This window comes from Onychostruthus taczanowskii, unplaced genomic scaffold (assembly GCF_017590055.1).
Source record: "Onychostruthus taczanowskii isolate IOZ18803 unplaced genomic scaffold, ASM1759005v1 scaffold99, whole genome shotgun sequence".
In the NCBI taxonomy this organism is placed as follows: Eukaryota; Metazoa; Chordata; class Aves; order Passeriformes; family Passeridae; genus Onychostruthus; species Onychostruthus taczanowskii.
Genome location: NW_024507990.1, coordinates 2235708 through 2261571, shown reverse-complemented (window position 1 = coordinate 2261571; position 25864 = coordinate 2235708). Strand labels below are relative to the sequence as shown.

At 48.3% G+C, this 25864-nt stretch overlaps 1 protein-coding gene across 1 annotated transcript in view; it reads left to right on the top strand.

The window, feature by feature from the left end:
- The window catches only part of MYH10 (myosin heavy chain 10), an 82442-nt gene that overhangs the window by 25247 nt on the left and 31331 nt on the right, over positions 1–25864 (top strand). The window contains exons 3-9 of the mRNA XM_041427293.1: positions 774–801; positions 9613–9715; positions 16887–16979; positions 18995–19058; positions 21007–21105; positions 21956–22099; positions 22408–22503. Of these exons, the coding sequence (XP_041283227.1) occupies positions 774–801; positions 9613–9715; positions 16887–16979; positions 18995–19058; positions 21007–21105; positions 21956–22099; positions 22408–22503 (627 nt within the window). The remainder of the gene's footprint in view (positions 1–773; positions 802–9612; positions 9716–16886; positions 16980–18994; positions 19059–21006; positions 21106–21955; positions 22100–22407; positions 22504–25864) is intronic.

The window sequence follows — 25864 nt, the reverse complement described above, 5'->3', positions numbered from 1 at the left end:
TGTGGCTCCGGCTGTGCTGGCAGGGTGCAGCAGCACCTGCCTGCTCTGGAAGGCTTGGGCTGAAGTGCTGTGCTTGCTGCAGGTATATTCCCATGTTTTGATGATATCATTTTTAAAATGGTGCTGAAATACATTCTGTGAAGCTCTTGGCATGATGAAATAGCCCTTGCAGGCTGCACCTGACCTTCAGGAGTTCTTCCCAAAGGTCGTGAGCGTGGCGCAAAGTGCTGAGCAAATGCTGCAGCACTTTTGTTTCCCTGGGTGTCCTTTAGACAAGGCTTTCATGAATAAGCTGAATTGTGGGAGCTCTTCAGGCCTGCATGTTCATTTAAAAAAGAGAACAAAGCTGGGGAGGAAAGCACTTGTTTGCTGGAGATGGCAGGGCTCTTTCCAAGTGTGTGGTTGTCAGTGCTGTGTGCTTGAAACTGCTTTTCCCTTCATGTAAGGTATTATATTCTTCATTCATTCAGAATAAGAAGTGTTAGGGCTGCTTTATCTGAAAATATAGTTAAAAGCCTTACAGCAGATGATTATTAAATTTAACCAGAATTTTGACTTCCTTATCTGAAATGTCAGGACTTTTAGGAAATTCTAAGCTGTTTGAGGGGTGTGTGCATGTGAAATGGGGACATTATTAAAATTATTTCACAGTGTCATTTGAATTGTTAAACTGAAAAGATGAACATTAGAAGTGCTCAAAGGAACTTAGAAGTGCTGCAGATTACAGAGCAGTGTAACAAACCCCTATAACCATGTTTATTCTTGTTTTGCAGACCGTGAGGACCAATCAATTCTCTGCACGTGAGTGATCATTTTTCATTTGGCACTTTGGGGAGTCTGTATTGTGAGAGGGGCTTTGATACAGCTGTGGGAGGCAAAGCTTGGTCTTCTTTCTTGACAGGCAGTGGGAAAAGATGTAGCATGAAGTGATATTTAATATGGGGATATAGTGTTTAATACTGTAATTCACATTATTGAGTTTCCTAGGCATGTTCTACTTAAGAAATGTGATTTAAAAACATCACTGAAGAGCTCTGCATCCAACCCAAAAGCTTTAAGAAGTTCATTTCTGTAATGCTGTGCTGTGGCTGCTCAGTGGGAAAGGCCTGGGGAAGACAAGATCCAAAAATGGGTCTGGAGACCCTGAGCACAGCTCAGCTCTGGGTCTGACACCAAGGCTCCCTTTTTACCTGAGCAAACCTCTTGCTGCAGCTGAGGTTTCCCGGGATGTGCTTGGGAAGGCAGAGCACAAGTGGCATTTGAGGTTGGACCCTCCTGAGCTGCTCTGTGCTCGCAGCGCGGCTGCAGGGGTGACCCAGCTTCCTGCCCTCTCCCCCGTGGACTGTGTGTTCCTGCAGCTTCCTGTGCTGCTGCTGGGAGTGTCAGCCGGGGAGATAAGGATTCCCTGGTGCCCAGGGAGCCAGGCTGGCCCAGCCCCAGCTGCACAGAGTGCTGCTGTTCCTGCCCAGTCCCTGGGCCAGCACGCCGTGTGCCAGCGCGAAGGGACGAGGTGCAGGAGGGAAGCTGTCCCTGCTGGGAGCAGCCTGGGGGCAGGATGGCTCCTCTGGGCTGGAGACCCCCCCGTGGCTCTGTCCTGTGTGTGGAGCACAGCAGGGTTGGGTGGCTGAGGGACAGGGGTGGGTCCGTGCTTGGTGCCCAGCCCTGGGTGCCCTGTGTTGGGGACGTGCTCTGGGAGGGCCCTGCTGCCTGGAGCAGCTCACTGGGGACACTGGCTGCTGCAAGGGGGCCTGGCTTCAGCTTCCTTCCTGACATGGAGGGATTCCAATCTCCATCTTGTGCTCCCTGCTTTAACTCTCAAAGTCATTACAAGACTGAGGCTGGATCCTTTCAAGCCATGTCTTTTCCAGCCATGGATACAAGATTCTTGTGTCCCTTGAATACAATATTCTCAGGGCCTAAGGACACAGAGTCAAAAAGAGTTCTGTGCTTCAGATAAAAGTTGATCTGGTTAACTCAGGCTTGGCTAGGTCTGTGGTTCCTGCTGCTAGCAGGACTTGTGTTTTGTGTGATGACTATTCCATGTGCAATGCACAAAGCAGCCCTCAAAGCAGGGATGGGATCCCAGAGTGAGAAGAAAGGCTTTGTTCCCGTGTGTGTGGATGCCTTGGCAGTGTGGGCTTGCCCCAGGTGAATGTTTTGAAGTAGCTTCATGTTTTGTGTCTGCCCATGAACTTTACTCTCCTTTGCATGGTCAGCCAAGCCCACAAGGCTGGAATGGCAGTGCTGCAGGATTTGGTGAGTGTCCAATCTGATCATTTACAAACTGGAAAGCCTCTAAGCTCTCCTCCCTTCAACTTTGTCATTACCTCACCTCTAAGGTTCCCCTGAGCTTTTGATCCACCTGCACTGAGTGGACAATTGATCCCTGTTTGTATCTGGTGCAGAGGGTGGAGTTTGTGCATCTCGTGCTGGGTTCCCCCTTGGCTGGAGCTCAGGTGGGGAGGGACACACATCCTGACAGCCAGACCTTGGGAGAGTGCCACCATGCTGCTTGGCAGAGCCTTGTTCTTTTGTAGCTCTGCATGATAAACTGGCATTCTGGGGTGTAAAATCCTCCTGGGGAGGGGGGCAGGGCCATGGGGAGCTCCCTTGGGTGGCACGCTGGGGAGAGGTCCCCTGCTTTGCTCAGGAGTGGGAAGGGTCCAGGCCTCCCCTTGCTCCTGGTGACGAGGTAAATTGTGTGTTCCCTTCATGGCACTGGTTTTGCAGGTCCTGGACTAAGGCAGGAGTAAATAAAGTGCAAGGAGAGTGCTAAGCACACCGGAGGTGGTTTCAGAAACTCCTGTGGCAGTTCATAAGACTCATCTTCTCATCCCAAACTTGCTGTCTCAGGACCTGGGTCACCTGGTTGACCCTGCTGTTTACTAAGGCTGGGAGCCCTCAGAATACTTTCTCATTTCTCCAGTAGGAGTGGTTCAGGGTAGCTAATGGGGAACAAACCACCTCCTGAGAGGTGCCCTGAGCTGGGTGGACAGTTGTGGTGTGCCTGTCATTTCCCTGCCTGCAGCTGCCTGGGCAGGCATTGTCTGTGCCAGAGCTGTCCCACTGCTTGCTGAGGGTCTGCCTGCTTTGACCTTCACCTCTCTCCCCCTGCCTCTACTGCTGAAATTTCCTGGTTTTTTGACTTCCGTGGCCTTTAGAGGAGGGGCAGTCACTTCTCCAGCAATGATATTTAGAGGGTCTCTGGATCCAGCCCCTTTTCTTCTTGGCAGCCAGGAGTGCTGCTTTTGGGGGATTTCCTGGGTTGGGGCTGGTGCTGTGACAAGCCCTTGGGTTCTTGTTCTTCAGACATTGTCTCTGCAGTTTTCCAGATGCCTCCCTTGGCTTCTGGCCTAGGGAGTGTCTGATCCATTTGTACTTGGGAACCTTTGAACACTCTGCTCTTCAGTTTTGTTGTCCCCTCACCTGCAAGGTGACCATCAGCTTTTGGTCTTCTGAGCTCAACAGACAACTGAATGCTGGTTTGAACGTGGCACACGTGGCATTTTTATCCCCTTCCCCATCTGCTTGTGTGAGCCCAGGGATGAAATCTGTAGAAGGAACTTCTTGATGAAATTATTTATTATGGATGGGCTTTTCTCACAGTGAACCAAGAGTCCTCTTCCCATATCCAGCAGCCTCTGCTGCTCCATGGCACCTCCTGATTCCCTCAGGAGCAGTGATAGGATTTCTTCCGTGCCCTTTGGCCTTTCACCAACTGAAAAACCCAAATACGGGTTTTAGACACAGGAACAGCTACAGCCCCCAAATCCATTGACAGTCCATGGGTGAAAGCCAGATTATTGCCTGGCTGAAGATGGGATAGGAGGAGCTGAACAAACAGCAATGGTGAGAATTTCTTTTTAGCTTTGAAGTTGGACGGTTTAATCTTGGGCTGCTAACCACTAACAGATGGTGAGAAAGGCTGCTGGAGCTCTCCTCTGCTTTGCAGTTTAGTTCATCCAGCTTTGCAACAAAAGGCAAACGAGCAGCCCTAACAACCAGCACTTTCCTGGGGAGCTGGACTCAACCAACTTCCACCTCATCATTCCCCCATGATGGGACCAAAAATGAAAATTTATTTTGGAACTTCTCTCTGTAAATTCTTAGTTTGCTGAAAAGAAAGGAAAATATGTGTAGTTCCACAAACTTCATGTTCCTTCTAGCTTATAAGTAATATATAAATATAATATAAGTAATATATTTGTATCCAGAAGCAGTGGCTTTCAGCTTGTGTTGACTCAGCATCCGTCAGTGGTTTGTACAGAGATGTGATGCCAACACTGAAGCATTCCCAGACCTTCCTGCACATTTTCCTATTTCTGTGGGATGTGAAGCTGGGCTGAAGAGCTTTTCAGGCTGTTATTTTTTTTTTTACTATTTTTCCCTTGGAGAAGCTGCAGCTGCTATTTTGTGAAGTTTTGGTGTTCCTCTGCTCACTGAGCATGCCAGGCTGATGACCAAGATGAAGAAATTTGTGTTGTGGCAATTAGGAATTTGGGAAATACTGAAGAAAGCTCAGAAAATGTGCTCCACTGCACTTTTAAAAGCAGTGTGTTCTGAAGTGGAGACTCTTAGCACAGACCTCTGGCATTCCCAGAGCTGGGCCTGGGCCTGATAAAGAGGTGTTCAGCAGATGCTTGCAGCCCTACAAGGATATCTAATCTGGGCTGGCTTCCGTGGGAGTGATGGGGTGTGGAGGGAAGAGAGTCTGCTTATTAAAGGCCAACAGCAGCAAATACCAAACATTTTTGTATACAACCCCTGGCTGGAGTCCAGCTGGTAACATTCCCATGGCAAGTGGTGTGGAGATGATGGGGAGCATCAGGAGGGAAAGGGAGCAGCTCCAGAGCAGCCACGTCCATAGTAAAGCCAATTAATGACTCTTTTCCAAACTATCAATTTTACCTCTTGCAGAAAATAAGGCAGGTGATGAAGACACCCTTTAATTACAGGTCTTGTCTGTAAATATCTGTTAATTTGTAACTGGCAGATGATCTGCTCAGTTGTGCCTGAGAATAAGTGTCTCCTCTGTTCTTTGCAACTGCTGTTGTGGCAAGGACAAAAGGCCATTGTTGGGGCTCTTACATAGGCAGTTACTTTCTCCTCCAAACAATTTAAGTGCATATTTCCATATTTCCATGGTTTGGGGCCTTCTGTGAGTGGCTGCTTCCATGGGAGGAGGCGTTGCTGGCCAGGGAGCTGTGAGCAGCAGGGGGTTCTGTGTGCTGGGACCTTGCCCTGGTGCCACTTCTTCACAGGAGACCCTGTGCTGCCACATCAACTTCTCATCCCAGGGCTTTTCCTGATCATCTCATGACTGAAATTCCTGGGCCAGAGAAAGGGTTTGAGTGACCCAGCCATCCAAAATGTCAAATCCTGACTTTGTTTGGGTTAGTTTTTCAGGAATTTAAATCGCAGAGATGATCTCCACCTGCGTCTGGCCATCCTAACACATTCCACATCTTCAGGAATACTGTCAGTCTGCAGACTGTGCCCAGTCAGCAAGATAAAGCACAGGCTGCCTTGGAATTGCAAAGCTTTCTTTGGATGTGTGGCTTTGTGTCCCTGTGTCCTGTGCTGCTCGTGGCACTTGGTGCCTTGTGGGATGGAATTAATGGCTCTCTGGGGAGGGCAGCTGGAGAGGGGCCAGTGGCCTTCAGTAAACAACTTGAACCTCATCTGATTTCCCTGCAGTCCACAAGGCATTTCCCAGGTCAGGGAGGGGTGGTGGCCCTGCCACGCCAGTGCTGTCACTGTCACAAGGTGTGTGAACGCTTCAAACCCGCCTGGCAGTAAGGAAAGCAGCTGTTCCACTACTCTTTTCCTTCAGAAACGGTGTTTTCTCCTGGAATAGACCCCTTGGAAGGGCACTGAGCTGTTCCTGGGATAATGCCTGCCACTGGGAGTGTGCTGTGGGGAGAGCAGCTCCCACCCCTGCTCTGTGCTGTGCCCCTGTGACTCCTCTCCTCTGTGACCTACCTGTTCTCCAGTGAGAGCCCATTCAGTGGTGGAAGTGCTTCTTGTGCAAGATTTGGGCTCAGGCTGCTCAGGGAAAGAGCTGCAGCTGGTTGAGTCACTGCCTGGATTTTCCTAACCAAATTGGAGCTGGGATGAATTTGCCTGGAGAGTTCTGGGCTTTGCTGAAAATGACACTCCAGCTTTACATGCAATGAATTCAAAACCATGTTCAACTTTAAAGTGCTCATGCTGGCTAAACTTTTCCTCTTTTAAATGTGCATGAAGCTGCTTCAAATTGAAGCAGGAGCTTTGCTGCTCCAGGCAGAGCACTTGGACATGGGATCCTGCATGAATTCACCAGGCTCTGGCAGACTTTGTTTGACCTGTCCCTGGAAGGTGGCTTCCAAGGGAGAGATCCCTCAGTCAGTGGATGGAATAACCTTGTACTGCCAGCTGGAGCTAAGGAGGGCTTGCTTCCTTGGGAGCACAGTTTGGCATAGCCCATGGCTGGAGCTGAGCTTTTGATTCTGCCAGTGGAGCTGAGCCTGGAATGAAGGAGGTGAAATCACTCAGCAGAGCTGCCACTGGCTGAGGTGAGGCTGCTTCTCAGCACAGGGCTTTAGTTGTTTAATTTATGGCAACAGATCGAGTTGTATTAAAACAAAGTTTAGAAAAAGTTAGGCTTTAGCTTTGTGATTCCATCCCCATTCCATAAATACTGTGCGTGGTGTTACTCAGAGTTTACCTTTTTTGGGCAGGTTGATAGAGGTAGAAGATTTTAATTTATTTTTGTAATCCATGTGTTTGCACTCCTGGGAAAGAACCAAAGTATGCAGATGTCATTATTCCTGTAAATGCAAAGGACTTTATCCTAAATCTTCTAATTCTTTCATAGTATGTGGCAGCAGAGCTATTTGCCACGATGCTGCAGGAAATATTTGGCATTCTTGTAAGCTCCAGGGAGAGCAGGACTGGGATGATAACATCCGCTGGGGCTGCTTTTGAATGAGGTCTTGCACAAAGCCTCTCTCTAAAATACCCCTCTGATAGATTTAGAGGGTTTTTAACACAAGGAATGTGTTTCAAGCTGCTGCCTTTCCTGTGCTTGTGCAGCTTTGCTGCTGTGTCTGACTCCTCCAGCCCTGTGCTGCCCTTTTCCAGAGCTGACATCCGAGCTATATTTATTGTAGCAGCTTTTTCTGCACTGCATGTGTTACAGGAGATTTGCCTCCTCTAAAATGTAATAAACCTTTTTCTTGTGATTTGACAGAAAAGATTATTTCTCTAGCTTTACAGGCACGGCTAATAGTGCATTCCCAAGCTCTGCTGACAATAAGAACAAATTGTATTGTTTTAAAATGTAAATGTATATTTTGCTGTGCTTCTTACTTCTCTTACCTGCTGGAATAGTTTTAGCATTAGCATTTTTTAATACACATCCAGAAACAGGCAAAGCTGCTTTTATTATTGCTCATGGTCATGAATTATGTTAATGTAAACACTGCAGTGAAAGGGAAATGAGAAATAAAGACTTGAGAAGCAAGAATTGGCACCTGATGGTTTGGGGCTTTTTTTTCTGCTTATCAGCATTCACATTTGCCTTGTTTGTGGGGACTCTGGGCTGGGTGGAAATGGGATTTTTCATTAAGTCAGAGGGTGTCGTTCCACTTGTCCACTTGTCCCAAAGTGCACCCACTTTCTGGGTTTCATAGTGATGCTATCTGGGCAAAAAGGAAACCCAGTTATCCATTAGCCAGTTCTCAGAGTAATCTCCTTTGCAACCAGCTTTTCAGGTAGCACCTTCCAGGTTTTTGCAGGCACTGAGGAAAGCCAGCCCAGTCAGTGAGTCTGCAGAGAGCTGCCCTGTCTGCCTGGAGAGCTCTGGGTTAATGCAGTGCAGGGCTTTCTTACCTTCCATCTTCTGTGCTGTTTTCTGACCGTGGGGAGGAACAGAAGCCAGGTGGTTTCAGGCAGAAGCAGATGCCATCAGTGAGCCAGGGACCCTGGGTGAGGTTAAGCACATCTGGAGCTGCAGGCCACAGCTGGTCACTGAGGCTGTGCAGCAGCATCCCACAGCTCATCTCCATTGCACCCGGGGTTTTCCAGCCAAACCTGGGGTTGCTGCTGTTCTCTCAGGTCAAACAGAAGCTGTTCCACCTGGAGCTCCTGTGAGGAGTCCCACGAGCTGCAGTGAATGAAGGCTCTTGCTCCTGGGTGCAGAAATGCCCATCCCGCTACCCTCCAGCAGAGATTCCCCTCTCTTAGGGCAGAAACCCCGTGGGGTTGCTGGGATTTTACAGTGTTGGAAGGTGGGGAGCAGTGAGAGTGTTTGAGTCTTGAAAATCTGGGCTAGTGTCAGTATCCTTCCTGTGTCTGCAGCATTGAAATTCCAGGTGCTCTCTGGGCTCCTCACTCTGCTGAGAGCAGTGTGAGGATGGGAATGCTCCTCAGCTCTTCCCTGATCCACAGGTGCAGGTCTGGAGGTGCTGAATCCCTCAGCAAATGCAGATCAGCTACAAAACCGGGGTGTGTGATGAAAAAGGCTGCACAAGAATGTGCTTAAATTCCCCTGCTAAATGAACATTTCCATTGTAAGTAGCTTAGAGGAGAAATAAGCGGGCAGGGAAAATGTGTGCTCGTCATTCTTACAAAGGAGCTGGCTTCCAAAGTGTTAACTTTTGAACAACTGTTGAATGACAGTAGTGCTTCTACTCTTTCCATGCAAATCCCCGTAATAAAACCCTTTTTAGCTTCCCACACTTCAGAGCTGCTCACAGCAGTCTCTGTCTCCCTGGAAATCTTCCTTCAGTGGCTTGCACTGTTTGGGCCCTGCCTAAGGCACCCCTGAATCCCTCTGGGGCTGGATTTGTCTGAAGATCAGACCTAGGTTAGGGAAAAAAAAAACCCCAAACTGTGATTTCTAGAGCTGTAGTAACCTCATTTGTGATTGCATGAACTTGGTCACATTTCCTGCCTTGAATATCTCCTGTAAACCTCTCCATAAATTCTGTCTAAACATGGTCTGCTTTAAATCCACCTCTGGCTTAAAAATGAAATGTGCATTTGCTATCTTTATTGATCTGTGAACTCTGCCACTCTGCACTGATAAAAATTCATGTCTTCATGGTTTCATGTGGTCTTAAATGTATTTTTAACCTAGCAAAGATTCTGAGGTGAGCAGTGGAAAGACAAGAATCTCTTGTTTAAGGGGTGTTTTACTGCCTTCTGTTTCTGGCTCCTAAAGGTACTGAGTGTTTTCCTTAACGTGGTAATTCCCATAAGCAACCCTGATGTTTTAAAATCGTGCTAAGTGTAAAAGTGTGTGTGAGTATATCTCATGATTTAAAAATAAAAATGTATGTGCACCCCAAAAACTCCTGTCTGCAGTGATCCAGGCAGGGGACAAGTGTTTGCTGTCACCTTGGCTGGCAGAGGGGTTCAGGCATGAAGCCAAAAGCTCTTAATCAAACTGATGTCACACCTTGTGTCAACATCCTAAAGCTCAGGAGATCTTTAGGGTGAAGGAGGGATTTTACACAAATACCTCGTAGCTTCCTGCAGCATCCCTGCTTTTGGCTTTTGGTCTGTAAACAAAGGATTGCTGAGTTGTTGAAGGTGAATTTTGAAGGAAGTGTCTGCCCTGTTTTGCAGAGGTGAATCTGGAGCTGGGAAGACTGAGAACACCAAGAAGGTTATTCAGTACCTTGCTCATGTTGCTTCCTCCCATAAAGGAAGAAAGGACCATAATATTCCTGTAAGTTGGGGTATTTTCTCATTTCTTCATTGCTCTTTTTGCAAATTACCATCTTTGCATTTAAAAAAAATGACTTTTTAAAAATTAAACTGTAATATAATCTGTGCAGTTTTGTCTCAACCATTATTTTCTCTTTAGCAGTGGCTGAAACGAGCAGTTACATCAAAATTTCTAGTCCATGTCAACTGCCTAATTTCTGTTGTGAAATTAAAGGCTTTGTACAAAAAAACCCCAAAGCTTTCTTGTGCAATAAACCCCATTTTTCACAAAGATTCAATAAACCCAGGCAATTCTAACTGAGTTTAGTTCCCACTGGATGCAGTTTTTGGTACTATATTTGTGAACAAGCTTTCTGTGCTTTCAGAAATTAACTTGCAGATGGGAAAAATCATCCAGCTTAAAAACTACTGTAGAGTTGCTATATCTAGATGCCAGCATCCAATTAAAAGCTCAGATTTTATTACACTATAAACAAGTGAGTATATACTTCTATATCAGAGAATATTGGCTTTTTTGGGTAGCTTGAAACCAACTCTGATTTATATAGAACTTCCTTCAGATTTCCTGCCAGGCTTCGATGTTTGCACTGAATTTTGAGTGATTCTTTGCTTCTAGAAACCAGGAATGGGTTTGAGTATTCACTGCTAGGAGCACTTGGATATGTTTGCAGTGAAGTTTTAATTGAGCTTTGCTCCAAACAGTGTCTTGCTGCAACCACAAATGGTTTTCCAGTAGTAATCCTGGTGTCTGTGGTGGCTGAAACCTTCAAACTGCATTATCTTATGGAATTACAGAGTTAGAGACTTGCAGAATTACAGCAAAAACCTCTGGGATGAAGCCCAGCCTTTGCCAGCACCCCAGTCCCACTGAGCCATGCCACCAAGTGTCACTCCACTCATGTCCTGAGCCCTGCAGGGGTGCTGGCAGCACCAGCTGCCTTTGGACCACTCTGGGGAGGAAAAAAATAGTGAGGATTGAAGTGGGAGAGAAGGAAAGGTTGCAGGCAGATTTGGAGAAATCCCCTGAAGTGTATGGGGAAACTTCAGTCCTTGCTTTGGTCAAGAGGAAATAATGTGAGCCTGTGCACTGGGACTCACTCAAACTGGTGCTGGTTTTTCACTGAGAAAAGATGAAGATCAGTCTTTGTAAGTGTTTGCTGAGCAGGCTGAGAGTGCTTCAGGCCTCAGGGGGAGGATTCTGTCCCCTCTGTGACACTGGAGTGCCAGCAGTGTCAGGGCAGTGTTCGTGGCTCTGCCACGTGTGTTGGCAGGCTGTGACTCTGGTGGCACTGTCTGGGACATCATCATCATCCAGCACAAGTGATCTTCTGGGAGGTTTGGAGTTGTGCATGTTCTTGGCTTTACCACTGTGCAGTCTTGGACAAACCCAGTGGTTTTTTTTAAAATTTCTACAGAAGCAAAATTGCCAGCAGGTTTTTGGAGAGAAGGGAGTTGTGCAGGGTTTGCACCAAGTATTTCCAAATATACTGTTGACAGCTTGGAATGCCTCAGACACTTCTGGAAGCCTCTTGTCCAGACACCTTTCAAAATGTGCCTCCCTTCAAAGTGAGAGTGCATTGCCCAATCCCCACAAAAGCTGAGTTTTCAAAATCTTGAGGGATGGAGATGATGCAACTTCTCAGGGAGCCTGTGAAAGCCCAGGAAAGAAAGGGGAAAGCTGGGATGTGAACAAAAAGAACAGGGAGTGTCCTGAATAAAAGTCTTGGATTGTGCCCTTTATTCAGTGCAGTGCTACAGTGGGCACTGGATTTGCCATGTATCCATGAAAATGCAGAATGTTTGTCACCAAACTCATTTTGAAAATATAAATTAGTCTCCCTTGTCGTGCAACAATTAGTTTGTGTTTATCTATTGGGAACAAAGAATGTCTCACAGGTGCCACTGGAAGGGTAGGAAGGGGCAGAATGGGGGTTAGAGAAGTAGCCCTAATTGATCCTATTTGCATATTCATTAGGAAGCTGTAGAGGGCTGCTGGTGATCCACAGTCTGTGCAGGCTGTGCATTACCCTGTGCACAAGAAGATGCTAAATAGGCTTGTTAAATTAATCCGTGGCTTGCAGTCTGTCTGCACCCATCCTGCTGCAGATAGTTATCAGTGACATGTGTATTTCTGAGCCTGTTTGAATGCCTCATTGATTATTTTTTTAAACAAAGCAATTTGTATGCTAAGCCTAGGGTTAACTGTGATTTGCCTGACAGAGTTGCTGTAAAAACAGAACAAAGCAGAGGAGCCCCAGAGTGACACCTGAGAGCAGCACAGGGGCTCACCAGGTGCCTCCTCCAGCTGGGGTGGAGGGGAAATGTTCATCCTCTGCTAGGAGCTCTGCCCATGCCCTGCACAGCCTGGCATGGCTGGCATCCAGCTGCTGGTCCATGAGGCTTTCCTGTCCCAAATTCCTTCTTTCCTTAGAGCTGACAGAGTCCTGCACAACCCTGAGCACACAGGCCTTGGACATGGAGTCAGTGACACGGGGGCTGCAGTTTCAGCCTGAATTTCAGTGAGGATTCCTGGGTTTGAGTGTGGGAATCTGTGCCCCCAGTGTCTCATCTCCCGGGTGATCCCAAGGTGTTGTCCTGCACTGGGTGTGGGGAGGAGGAGTGCTGGCAGAGAAACTCCAGTTTTTGGGGTTTGGCAGAGCCAGCTGAGGCTGCAGGGCTCTGAAGGGGGGATAGAGGCTGGGCTCTGCAGGGCAGGGCTGTGAGCAGGGCTCCTCTGAGGCTGAAGGTGGGCTGAAATTAATGCAGGGTGCCCAGTCTCCATCAGGAGAAACCTTTGAATGAAATGCAGATCACAGAATCCCAGGATGGTGTGGGTTGGAGGGGATGATAAAGATTATCCAGTGCCACCCCTGTTTGGTTGAACCCTTCTCTTGCTTAGAGCTGGCCTGCCAGGGTTGACATAAAACGTTTGTTGGTGAACATTTTAACTGTGGCTGTGGAAAATGCTAATCCATGCCATCTGCCATCCTGGGCTTCATTAGCCCCTGCACAAACACAGGGTGCAGCGTGGCACATGCCAATGAACACAGGGTGCAGCATGGCACGTGCCAGTGAACACAGGGTGCAGCGTGGCACATGCCAATGAACACAGGGTGCAGTGTGGCACATGCCAGTGAACACAGGGTGCAGTGTGGCACATGCCAATGAGCACAGGGTGCAGTGTGGCACATGCCAGTGAGCACAGGGTGCAGCGTGGCACATGCCAATGAAGACAAGGTGCCGTGTGGCACATGCCAATGCCAATGAGCACAGGGTGCAGTGTGGCACATGCCAGTGAACACAGGGTGCAGCGTGGCACATGCCAGAGCTGCTGCTCTCAGTGCATGTGGGCACTCTCTGGAGCCCTGTGGAGTGAGTGTGTGGTTCCAGGTGCTGACGTGCTGGTGTGGGATGTGACATGCAGCTGGAATGCCTGCTTGCTAACTTATCATTTGTTTGTTTGCAATGAACAGCCCGAATCTCCCAAACCCGTGAAACACCAGGCAAGTGGTTTTTTTTTTAATGCTTTTCAAGTGATGTAGGAGAACTGATGTATATTCTTCGCTTTGTGCTGATAATGTCGGAAACCTTGAAGGAGCGCACAGCTAATAGAGAATTTTGGAAATATTTAACTGGCTTTGAGAGAGGGAAGAGTGAGCAGCTCATGAGTTTCTCAGCATTGCAAAGGATTTTAACATTTTAAGCCCTGAAATGAAAGGTTTGCCCTCTCTCCAGCCACCCTCCTCCAAAATACTTTGTGTACGTTGGGTAATGTGCTGCTGAGAGAGTGCAGAACACTTTTAAAATATTAAACAAAGCACTAAATAAAAGATTTGATTAATGGAAGCTACAAAATTCTTTTGATTAAGCGCTTTGTCTGAATATTTTTATCGCTTTGCAAATCACCAACGAAGACTTTGATCTCAAGTGTGAAAGGCCTGGCATAACCAAAAGCCTTGTGAGATGAAGAATTTCCCTAGACTTTCTAGGACAAGTGGTGTGAGCAGAGTGGGATGTGAATGGAGTTGGCTGATGTGAGCTCCAGCTGCCCCAGTGCCCAGGCTGGCAGGGGCTGCTGGGCACATCACCCTGCCCATGCCACGCTCCTGGTCCCCTGGCCCTGCTCTGTTTGATCCCAGGGGCACAGGAGGAATTGCAGGGCTCCAGGTGGAGCTCACCTGCAGGAGGCTTAGTGGAAATTGAGGGCAGGACTGTGGGCAGGGATAAACAATTGCTGCCACAAGAGAAATGTCCCGCTCTAACCCCAGCTGGTGAGTGATGCTTTGTGCTGGGCACAGCTTTTAAATGAAGCAAGAGCTTTGTCCCAGCTCCCCAGGGTGTGACCAAGCACAGAAACAAGGCTTAGTCTAGCTGGGTGGATTCCCCCTTGCATTTCTCTGGAGCTGGTGAGTGCAGTGTAACTCTAGTGCAAAGGGAAATAGCAAAGGAACCTTCCAGTGGGATCTGTTGAAGCAAAAAGCAATCCATGGGCAGCTGTGATGCCTCTGGGAGTGTGTGGTACCCCTTAGAGCTCTGCAGCCCAGCTGTGTCTGAGCCCCTGCTCTCATTTGCAGAAGCTGCAGACATTCCTGGTGAGCAACTTAATCCTCCCTCCTTGCACACATCAGTCACTTCTAAGGGTTTTTACTGAAATATTTGTCAAGTCCAAAAATAGATGGAGTGCTGTTTGGTTGAACCCTTCTCTTGCTTAGAGCTGGCCTGCCAGGGTTGACATAAAACGTTTCTCGGTGAACATTTTAACTGTGGCTGTGGAAAATGCTAATCCCAAGCTGTTGATACTGCATAAGGCATGGAATCATTAACATCTGTGTTTCAATGTCTTGTGGAACTGCAGAGTGGATCCCTGTTGTATGTGAGTAGCATGGAGCTTCCCCTGCCTGCCCCAGGCCTCCCCAGAGCCACACACTGGGCTGCTGCTCTTTCAGAAACTGAGACAGTCACCTGGCCTTGTCCTGTGGTGCCTGCATGAGCTGTTGCATGACCTCTCTTCTCCCACAGTTCCCATTCTGCTTTTTCCAAGAAGTTCTGGGAGATGCCTGTGCAGGAGCTGAGCCCAGAGGCCAAGCTGGAGTTCGGTGTCTCTGCAAAACCCTGAGCTCTTCCCAAAGAGGATTGGTTTTGGCTGAAAGCAGTCCCTGGAGAGAGGAAACCCCCCAAAGCAGGAGCCTTTTGCACAGTGAGGGGTGTGCTTTCCTTGGTGACAGCTGTGACAATTCTGTGTGTGCAGCACCAAGCTCTGCTCGTTCCCATGGTTTTCACCCACAGCCGAGCATCCAGCTGCTCCCTGCAGCTCCCAGGGGGGATGGCACGGGGAGCTGAGCCCTGCCTCAGCCAGAGATCTGGGTCAATGTGTTTATCCACCTTCCCTGCTGGTTTATTCCAGGTTTATTGCAGCCCTGCTGGGCACTGCCCAGCCCAGGCAATGCTGGTGGCACACAGCCATGCCATGGGCACTCAGTGTGCAGTGCTGGTGGCACACAGCCATGCCATGGGCACTCAGTGTGCAGTGCTGGTGGCACACAGCCATGCCATGGGCACTCAGTGTGCAGTGCTGGTGGCACACAGCCATGCCATGGGCACTCACTGTGCAGTCAGGGCATTTCTTTTCCAAAATAAAAGAAACTGGATGTGCCAGCTGTGCCACACTCCCTGCCCTGGCTGGGCACGCTGGGGTTTATCCCAGGAGCAGTGCTCAGGGAATGCTGCCCTGGATCTTGGCGTGCCCACAGGAGAAGGGAGGGAAGGTGGGAGCATTCCAGGGTCTGAGGCTCTTACTTGGGAATTTTGGAGAATATCAACAGCACAGAGTGGCTATAACAGACATCCTCCAATTGCAGTTTTTTGTCAGTTTAAAGGTGTCTTTAAGCTGTCACCTTGGTGGCTCTGCCATGGCACTGCTGCCTCTGCTCTGGGCTGAGACTCACATTTATTCCTTCTGCATTTATTCCTTCTTTACCTACCCCAGAATTTAGGGAATGTGTAGTCCCAAAGGGAGCACATTTGGAAGTAAGCAGCTTCTGAGCAGATAACTTGAGGTCACATAAAAGAAGGAGCAGCCATTTATTTCCAGGAGAGCTTGAAATATATTTCAATATACAAATAAAACTCTTTTAGGTGTTAAGTAGTGAATTTTAAAAATTTCTGTCTAAGAATTGACCCCATGTGGAAGCCTTAAGAGACTTAATGCTTCCTGTTCTTTGATGCTTGGTCTGGGCCTTTATTCACCAAGACTATAAATAATTGGAAAAAGCAGGTTCATGAACACAAATGTCAGATTGGAGACTACATTCCAGACAGCTTCACTTATTTTTTTTTCCCCAAACCATCCTTCAGAGCAAGAAGACAATGTATTTTCCTGTGTACATTTGTGCCTCCTGGGCTCTTGGAAGCAGCACAGACTTTTTTTGTTACCAGACCTCCTCATGGACAGAACTTGTAAAAGCTGTTGTGCAATTTCCTTGAGATAAGCACTTCAAATTCTAAACTCATTGGCCAGAGCTGACAGAAACATTTAACAAATGCATTAAACACCCTGAGCAATGCTGGCTGGATTGAGCAATTTGAAAGCAGTGTTTGTAGCTGCTGTTGCTCAGTTCTGCTGTGCTGGTGTGGCCAGGACAGGGGTGATGCAATGAGATGAGTTTCAGTCTGCCTGACTGAAAGGGAGTTTCACTCACCTGAAAGTAAGTTTGAAAATAGGTATTTCTGGGTTTGAAAAATAGGTGTTGTGAGATAGCTGTGTTGTCAGCACAAAGTTTAAACCTAAAAACCTTACATCACTTAAATTGGTTTCTTCCCTTAAGCACTCAAAGGTCTGTGCCTGATTTCATCAGCCCTAAATGTGAATTTTAAATGTGTTTTCTTTCCCATATTCAGTCATTCTCAACATCCATCAAGTCCTATCTGGTCCCTGCTCTGTCTGTGTGTGTCTCTGTGTGTGTTTTGATAAACAAACCCCACCAGAACAGCACCACCCAAAACCCAGGCACCTTCACCCTCGGATGGAGGAAGCTGCAGCTTTGGGAGCGAGGGGAAGATGAGAATCCCCTTCTGGAGGTGGTGGCACTGCCACAGCCAGGGGAGGTGACAGGAGCACCTGAGCCCCGTGCTCTGGATAAATCTGGTCGTGTTTGTGTCTCTGTGGTTTGCAGGGGGAGCTGGAGAGGCAGCTGCTTCAGGCCAACCCCATCCTGGAGTCCTTCGGCAACGCCAAGACGGTGAAGAACGACAACTCCTCCCGCTTTGTGAGTGCCCCTGCCCTGCCCTGCAGGGCCTGTGCACCTCATCCCTGCTGCTGGAGAAATCCAGCCCTTTGCTAGCTGTTCTCTAGCTGCTACCAGGAGATTGCTCTCTTCTCTTCCCCCATGAGTCCAGGTTCTCTGCCTTCTGCTTTTCGGGCTCGCTGAAGGCACCTCCTCACTGGCTCTTGGCAAAGTGATTTTATTCTAGCTCCAGCCATCCCTGAGCTGACAGCAGTTCATAATCCAACAGGCAGAGCTGTGCTGGGGCTGGGTTGCTGTCAGGTGGCAGGGACTGTGGCACCCCCGTGGCACTGGCACAGCCTGCAGCCTCCTCGTGCAGAGCTGTGACTTCATCCAGTGATGGGACTGGGGAGAGCTGAGTCCTGAACTGCTGCAGAAACGCAGACCTTGCACATCAAACCCCATCTGAATGTGCTGATTTACTGCAGGAAAGTCAAGAAGCCACTGTGTGAGCTAGCCCAGGTGTCAGGCCCTGCTGTAGCTGCTCCATGTTTTTGTTGGGTCCCTGCCTGCTGTTCACAGTGTTTTGGTGGTTGATAACCACTTCTGATGGGTTCCATTGTTTTAAAAATTGTGGTGGAACTCAGGATGAATAAATAGCTTTTTACCACTTCTTAGAACTTCCTTTCCTTTGAAGGGAAAAAAAAAAAAAGCCATCTCTTATTTCAGGGGGAAGATGTTTTTAGTACAACTTCAAAAGTGTACAGGAGGTATTAAATCTTTTTGCTTGTGAGAACAGCACTAAAATTTACAGAACAAATGAAAGATTTCTTGTCTGCCTTTGACATTTCAACAGTTGCTTGGATTATAATGCATGAACTCAACTCCATGATAAGAACTCTGGAAAACTGTATGACTAAATCCATCAGCCCTTTCAGCTGAGAAGGGAGAGCACAGTTTTGTGGAAATTCAACTTTTTTCATTTTACAGCCCTGTTATTTATAATGTTTCCTGATGCTTATAGGAGCTGGGTACAGGATTTATAACATCAACAGGTTTCACTGCACAATGACTCCACTCTGTTACCTGTCTTGAATCCATCAGAGGCTGTACTAATTTAATGAGAATACTTCTTCCCCTAAAAGATGTCAGCATCTGGTTTGTGTTATTTTGAGCTCTGCACTGCCATCATGAACATAATCACTCCGAAGGCTCCAGCTCTGTTTTCATAAAGGAGCAAGTATAATTCATTCCAGATGGTCTCATCTCATGCAGGAAAAAAAATCATCTTTAACAGCCATTTTCAAACCTGATTGAAAAAATCTGATTGAAAAAATCCCTGTCCTCCCACGAAGTGAGAGGTGGTGGTGTTGAGCCATGCAGGTCTGGCAGCCTTGCCCTGCTCCTGCTGACCCAGGAGGACTCAAAGGAGCCCAGTGGCCAGTGGATTTTATTTTTTCTTCTACCAAAGGCAGTTCTCTCATGTTCCAGGGGATAAATCTCTGGTTTGTATTGGCCAGGAGAAGGGGCTTGCTGGATTTATGGGGCAGCACTGAATGCTTCCCTCTGACAGAGCCTTTCCAAAGCCCTGGGCTCAGCGCTGTGGTGGTGCCAGCAGAGTGCAGCCCTTGGATGAGCTGCAGAGGGGCCGTGGAGGCCTTTGGAAAGGGAGGGGGAAATCTTTGGGCCAGGCAGCACCTGAGATGGAGGAGCTGAAGCCCCTTCAGGCACCAGCAAATGGCACAGAAAGGGGCACACCTGGAATCTCAGCACTGCCCCCCAGCTCAGCCGGAGTGTGTGCTCAGGGCGGATGGAGCCTGACCTTCAGAGGAGTTTGCATCCCAAATAAATCTGCCCGAGGAGTTCCCCAGCCCCTGGAGTGTGTTTGTGAGCAGCGTGCTCCACTGGAGTGATGGCTGAGCCCATGGGAGGGGAAAAGTTCCCTCTGAGCCTGGGAAAGCCTTGATCCATGAATTGGGTTATCTTTGGTATGGATGGCGTCGTCGTAATTAAAGTTTAAAAAAAATAATTATGAAAAAATCTTGTTTTCTTTGCAGGGCAAATTCATCAGGATTAACTTTGATGTCACTGGTTACATTGTTGGGGCCAACATTGAGACCTGTATCCTTTTTCCTGCCACATCCTTGCAAAGTGCAGCTGCCCCGCTTTGTTTTGCTTTTAACCCTAGAATTCCCTGGAATGCAGTGAAAGGTTGCCACACTTGGACATTCCTTTGACAGCATCCCTCTCTCCCTTTGTTTCAAAATAACTGATCAAATATCACACATTCAGCAGCTTTCATCTGCTCAGAAACCCTAAACTCCCAAATTCCACACCCTGGAAGCTGCAGGGTTTTCAGGCTGGCCTTAAACCCAGGCTGTGTTAGAAAGGGAAACCGTGTGAAATGTGCTTGCCCTGGGAACATTCCTGAAAATCCCCAAATCCAAGAGGAGGAGCTGAGCCTCTGTGGTGCCAGGAGCAGCCCTGCCAGGAGAGGAGCTCCTGCTCCAGGACAGGGCCCAGCTCTTCTGGCTACCATGAGGGCTCAGTAACACAAGGCCTTCTATTATACTTAATTAATTGTAATTAATACCACAGTGAATTCAGTTTTAGCTCTAAGACTCGTTTTTATTTGTGAGTGTAAAACCAAGTAAAAATATTGGCACTGAAAGCCCTTCCCTGAAGTTGTTTTCTCTGTGCTAAAAATGTATTGTGTAAATTTGAGTTTTCTGGGAGAATAGCAGTGGAGTGGTCATAAAAGGATGGAGTTGAGAGTCTTGCTAAACAACATGAAGTGAATATTGATCATAAACAATGCTGTAGTTAAGTTTCCATTTGGTTCCTGTGTTTTGAAACCACTTGATCAGAGCATTAAATGTTTGGAATTGTCAGAAAATGTGATTTCCCAATAAGGTTGGGAAAGATGTATAGTTATTCAAAATATGCTGCAGTGATAAGTGGGTTTTTTTCATTCACCACAGCACAGGAATGAAGGCAGCCTTTAGGAAAGTCCAGATGAATTGTTTTGCCCAGAGCTTTGTGAAAACAGGAGGATTTAACTCTTGGGGAATTTCTTCTTCATCACAGGAACCCATTCTTGGCACTGTCATTTCAAATCCCTGTCCTACATTTGCTTTACAGTATGGGATATGGATAAATAAAAAAACTAAATAAGATTACAGCTCAGGGCAGCTAATCAGGCACTACCTGCTGCAGAAATGGAATTTGGGAGCTGTTGATAGGCAGTGTGGATTGTGATGGAAAAATGCAATGCTTGGAGGGAATGACAAATGCACTTTGGATAATAAAGGACCTCTGAGTTCAGCAGCTGCTGCTGTTTTGGGATTAGGAGTTCAGCTAGGACCTCGATGGAAGTGATGATGGAGAAGGATGGGAGCTCTCCCTCACCAAAAGTGCAGCTGGTCCGTGGCAGACAGTGGTGGCTGCATGGGCAGGGAATGCAGGGGGATGCAGGAAATGCAGGGAATGCAGGGGGATGCAGGGAATGCAGGGGGATGCAGGGAATGCAGGGGGATGCAGGGATGGGAGTGTAGAAATGCCAGGAGTTGGCTGAGGTGAACAGTGGGTTTCTACCAGCTGGAAATCTCTTACTTAGTCACTGAAGTTCATGTTGGACCTAGTCCAGTGACAGAACCCCAGCCTGGTTTGGGGTGGAAGGGACATCAATGCCCATCCTGCCATGCCAGGGACACCTGTCACTGTCCCAGGGACACTCATTGTCCTAGGGACACCTCTCACTGCCCCAGGGCACTCTCACTGCCCCAGGGACACTCTCACTGTCCCAGGGACACTCACTGCCCCAGGGACACTCTCACTGTCCCAGGGACACTCACTCCCCAGGGACACCTCTCACTGTCCCAGCTGTTCCCAGCCCCAGTGTCCATCCGGGCCTTGGGCACTGCCAGGGATCCAGGGGCAGCCCCAGCTGCCCTGGACATTACTCCTGACATTCTCTTTGGTCTCAGACTGACTCCATGGCGTGCCTCGGGGCTCTCTGTGTGTTTGGAAGCAGGGATTGCAGGTGGCCCTTGACTCCAGGTGATCCCAGACTTGCTGGAGAAGTCTCGAGCCGTCCGTCAGGCCAAGGACGAGCGCACGTTCCACATCTTCTACCAGCTCCTGGCTGGGGCAGGGGAGCACCTCAAGTGTAAGCTGGGAATGTGCATTTGACACCTCTGGGGTGCTGCACTGGTTGTTTCAGGGGTACAGGGTGGGTTTGGGTTGTTCTGTGGTCGTGAATGGTGAGTTTTAAGAGGAGAGGCTGGGTAGCTTTGCCCTGAAATCACTGCTGGGTTTTATCAGATGTGCTGGGAGCCACTCTGCCATTCCAAGCCAGTGTCTCCTCCCTGCCAAAGCCCAGTTTGGGCAGGCTCTGCCTGGGAATCCCTGGATTGGAGCTGCAAAGTTCCCAGCTGGAAACAGGCAGCCCCATCTCCTCCAGCCTACAGAGAAATTTAACCCAAACCTAAGGAAACCCTGGGGTTTCCTAAAGCCATTGCAGTGCTGGGCTGGTTATCTCAACTCTCTTTGGGGATTTTCCCCCCTCCTGGTGGGTTGTGATAAGTGAAGCTCATAAAGATACAGACTTCAGAGAATTGGTCCCCTCCTGCTGTAGGAGATAAGCTGGTGCTCAGCATCCTTGATGGGATCATCAGTCCCCAGCCCCATTTCTGCCTGGCTCTGTTACTTTTCAGTAGAGATTTCCTTTTGGGATATTCCAGATGAGGATTTGAGATGGTGCTGGGTAATGTTCTGTGGCTGGTTTAATGCATTGAAGAGCTCGTGGAGGTTGCTGCAGGGAGTCTGAGTCTGGCCTCAGCTTGGGAGGTGCACTTGTATTTTTAGGGTGTCTGAAGCTGCTCTCCTGGCTTGTGGCCATTTCTGGGGGACTGGTTTCCTAAAGCAGAGCTGGGGAATTGAGTGAGAACAGAGCACGGGTGGGTGTGAACAGCATTGCTGAGTTTATTTTTCTGTCTCTTCCCCTTCCCCCAACACAGCTGACCTGCTGCTCGAAGGATTTAACAATTACAGATTTTTATCTAATGGCTACATCCCCATCCCTGGGCAACAAGACAAGGATAACTTCCAGGAGACAATGGAAGCCATGCATATCATGGGCTTTTCACACGATGAGATCTTGTGTAAGTCATGGAGCCTCTGGAATTTTCAGGGTCCTTTTCCCTCTCTCTCACACACACACACTCTGCTAATTTAGTGCCACCAAATTTAATGTTGCTTCAGTGTCTCTGCCAGCCTGAAGAAAATGTTTGCTTAACTCCAACTGGAGTTGAATTCAAGCCATTTGCCCAAAAAGCACAGAACAAACTGTATTTCCTCCCTGAACTTCTCCTTGGAATCTGGAAGGAAAGTGACACAAGAAACAGGAAAAAAATGTGTTCAGCTGAGCCCTCTGCCACGAAACTGATGCACATGTCTCTTGTTATCACAGCAATGCTGAAAGTGGTGTCCTCAGTGCTGCAGTTTGGAAACATTTCCTTCAAGAAGGAGAGGAACACAGATCAGGCCTCCATGCCAGAGAACACTGGTGAGTTCCCATGTCTGGAGGGTGTCCTTGGGCTTGTGCTGGGCTCTCTGCCTGCCCTGTGTCCACTGTAATCTTGCCAAGCACAGAGCAGTGCTGAGCATCCCTGGGAGTGCCCAAAGGGAGGCCAGGCCAGGGCTGATGGCACCAGCAGGCAATTCCTAAAGCTCTCCCTTCCATCTGCTGCAGACAAATGCAAGTGTCCATCAGGGCAATTGATGCTGTTTGCATTGCTGCTAAGCTTGGAACAAGTATTTTGGTTGTAATCTTGTTTATTGCTCTCTCCAAAGACTTAAGCCCTAGGAAGAAGTTCATGCTTAAATCAGTTTGTTTGCTTTGGTTGCTGAGAGCAGCTTTGTTGCCAATGATAAGAGCCCTGGAGCCAAGCACAACTTCCATGGTGCAGTGGCTGAAGACAGGAATGCTGCTTTTAGAGCAGGCTCGTTTCTGGAGTGGCCTGGCAGCGTGGCTGACACTGAATTTATCAGTGCCTGCAATGCAATCAGCATTTGGAAGGATAGATTTCTTCCCCCACCAAAAAAAAAAAAAAGAAAAAAAAAGAAAAAAAAAATAGCAAGCTGCTGAGAGGCACATTTGAGGTTTTTATTGAAGGATGCAGTGCCAGCCTTTGAAATGTTCCCATGGAAGGCAGTAGAGAGCTGCTATCAGTGGAAGGGCAGGGGGAGCCCCCATTCCCAGGAGGGGCTGCACAGGACAGCTCAGGTTCTTGTTTCCTCCTGTAGCTGGCCCAAATTCCTGAGCCTCTGGGTCACTTGCAAAGCCCAGAATTGTCCTTGCTGAGGGCAGTGGCTGCTGCCCAGCTGGGGGTTGAAGGTCAGTAGTTCCTGACCTGGCTTTTGGCACTTTCTGTGTTGCAATGGGAGAAAAGATGGGTGAGGGGTTCAGTTTTTGGACTTTTCCTGCTGGTTTGGAGGACCCACTTGGGTCATTGTCCATGTGGAAAGACAGAGGTGCTTCTTGGCTGTCTTGACATCAGTTGCATTACCGTTGGTTTTTAGACATCAATTCTGAATTACAACACTGGCTATGAATTGATATTGATAAGTATATTGATACTTTTGGATATTTATAGTCCTGGATACAAAATTCTGACTTCTAAAGCCAAAAGGATGAGAAGCTCAGATCACAATTAAAGCGTATTTTTGCCCTCTTGTATTTAAGAATTTGGTACATGGTCTAAGTTAGTGCATCTTTCTGAAGAAATGGAGTGTAACTGATCTCTCATTTCTTGTCACATCTCGTTGTGAGGGGTTTCCCTGCATCCTCTGGAGAAATCAGAGCGACCTGGCAGGGCTTCCCCTTGCTCAGAGGCTGGGTGTGATCCAGGGCAGGTCCTGGCTCTGTGGGTGGGAGGAGATGGGAACCATTCAAAGAACCTGGGAAGCAAATTCTCCCCTGGAGATGGTAAAGGTAGATAAACAGATCCTGGGTTCAAGTACAGGCGTCAGAGCAGCCACAGAGCCTCTGTGGCTTAGGAGGATGGAGAAGCTGTGCTTGGAGTCATTTCATGCTCACCAGGTTGGGAAGGGACCTTTCAGCTGGGAGGGCAGGAGCTCAAAGGAACCTCATGAAGTTCATGTTCACCTCTGATGGGAGCTCCTCACTATCTTGGCTTTATAATTAATTCAGAATTTTCTGTCCAAACCCCAGCAGTAATAAAACAGGGGTCAGGACAGTCAGGGTTTTCTCCAGTCCCACCTTCTAAATTGTCCTTTCTCATTCCAAACAAACAAGGAGGTGGCCCTGCCTGTGGCAGGGGGTGCAGCTGGGTGATATTTAAGGTCCTTTCCCACCACAAACCATCCTGTGATCCTCAGATGAGTGGTGCTTATTTTAAAGTGCAGCATGGATCCAGCAGAGGCAGCATGACCCAGTCCTGCCCTCAGATGTGACAGTTTGCACTTGGAAGTGGGAGCATTTTCCTCAGAGGTGCTGTGTGATGGTTGGGATCACACCTGCTGTGCTTTATTTGGATTATTTTCACCTGAAGCACAGTTTAGGACTGACTGGAAAGGCTGGACAATAAATTCCATGTCCCTGGGTTGTGCAAGGAGCTGAGTGTGGTGTTTGGGGTGCTCTGGACCCTCCTTCCTTAAATATCCCATGGCTACTTAATATTTTCAAGTTCTTGTTTTATTTGTTTGATTTAAAGATCCTGAGAGCACTTCCTGCTTGGCCCCTGAGGTTGTGAGTTTTATCAGGTGTGCTGGTGCATATTTGTACACTCAGAGCCCAGAAATGCTCCTGTTTGTTAGGGTTAGGGTTAGGGTTAGGGTTAGAGTTAGGGTGAAGGAGTGCTCAGTTTGTGACACTCCCCAGGTTTCACTGGTTGTGTGTCAGGTCACGAGCCCCTCTAGTGAACATCTGGCCAGACAGAGAATCTCAACATTCAGGAGCAATAATAGCTTTCTTAATACTAAAGAAAAAAATAATGCAGCAGAGACTCTCATATATTAGCATGAAAATCTGTTTTCCAATGCTGATTTGAAAAACCAGCTTTTTATTTTCATTTTGACAGTAAGAGAAGCTATCAGATGATAAAGATAAGGGGCCAAGTTCTTACTGGGTGGTGTGGAGAGCTTCCTGCTAAAGGGCAACACTTCCCTGGACCTAAAAATACCTCCAGTGTCACTGTCATTTTTAGAAGTGTGGAATCACAGCCACCCAGGCTGCTGGGCCTCGTGTTCAGGGCAGGGACTGGTGCAGCAGGAGTCTGCAGGGCTGCTGTGGGCAATGCACTATTGAAATCATGACATGGCATCAGGAAGGGTCTGCTGTTGAAGTGCACTGCTGCCTGTGCTGGTGTTCTGTGTAAAATATTGGAATCCCAGAGTGGTTTGGGTTAAAGGTTGTCCCATTCCAAGCCCCTGCCATGGCAGGGACACCTCCCACTGTGCCAGGTGCTCCAAGCCCTTCCCTGGCCTGGCCTGGGGAGTTCTCAGCTCCCTGGGCAAGGTGGCACACCCCTGCTTTGGGCTGGCACAAACAAACAAACAAAATCTGAGCCAGATGTTAAGGCACCTTTAACGATGGATTTGATGTGTGATGTCCCCACACTGTCCTTTTTTCCTGGGGATCAGAACAGGGATGTGTTCCCTTTTAAAGGAGCACTGGCACCTGAGCTGTTAATGAGCTGGCACCTAGCCTTTCCTGCTCCCCAGGCACAGCCAGCTGTGTCCCCTGGAGAGCTGTGCCACCCTGGCACACAGCCCCCGAGGCTGGGCACTGGCCTGGGTACCTGGGCTGGCTCCTGGGGTGCAGCTCCTGGTGAGAGCTGCTCCGGGTGCCAGGGCAGGGTCTCAGTGCTCCCTCTGTCCCTCTGTCCCCATGTCCCTGTGTCCCT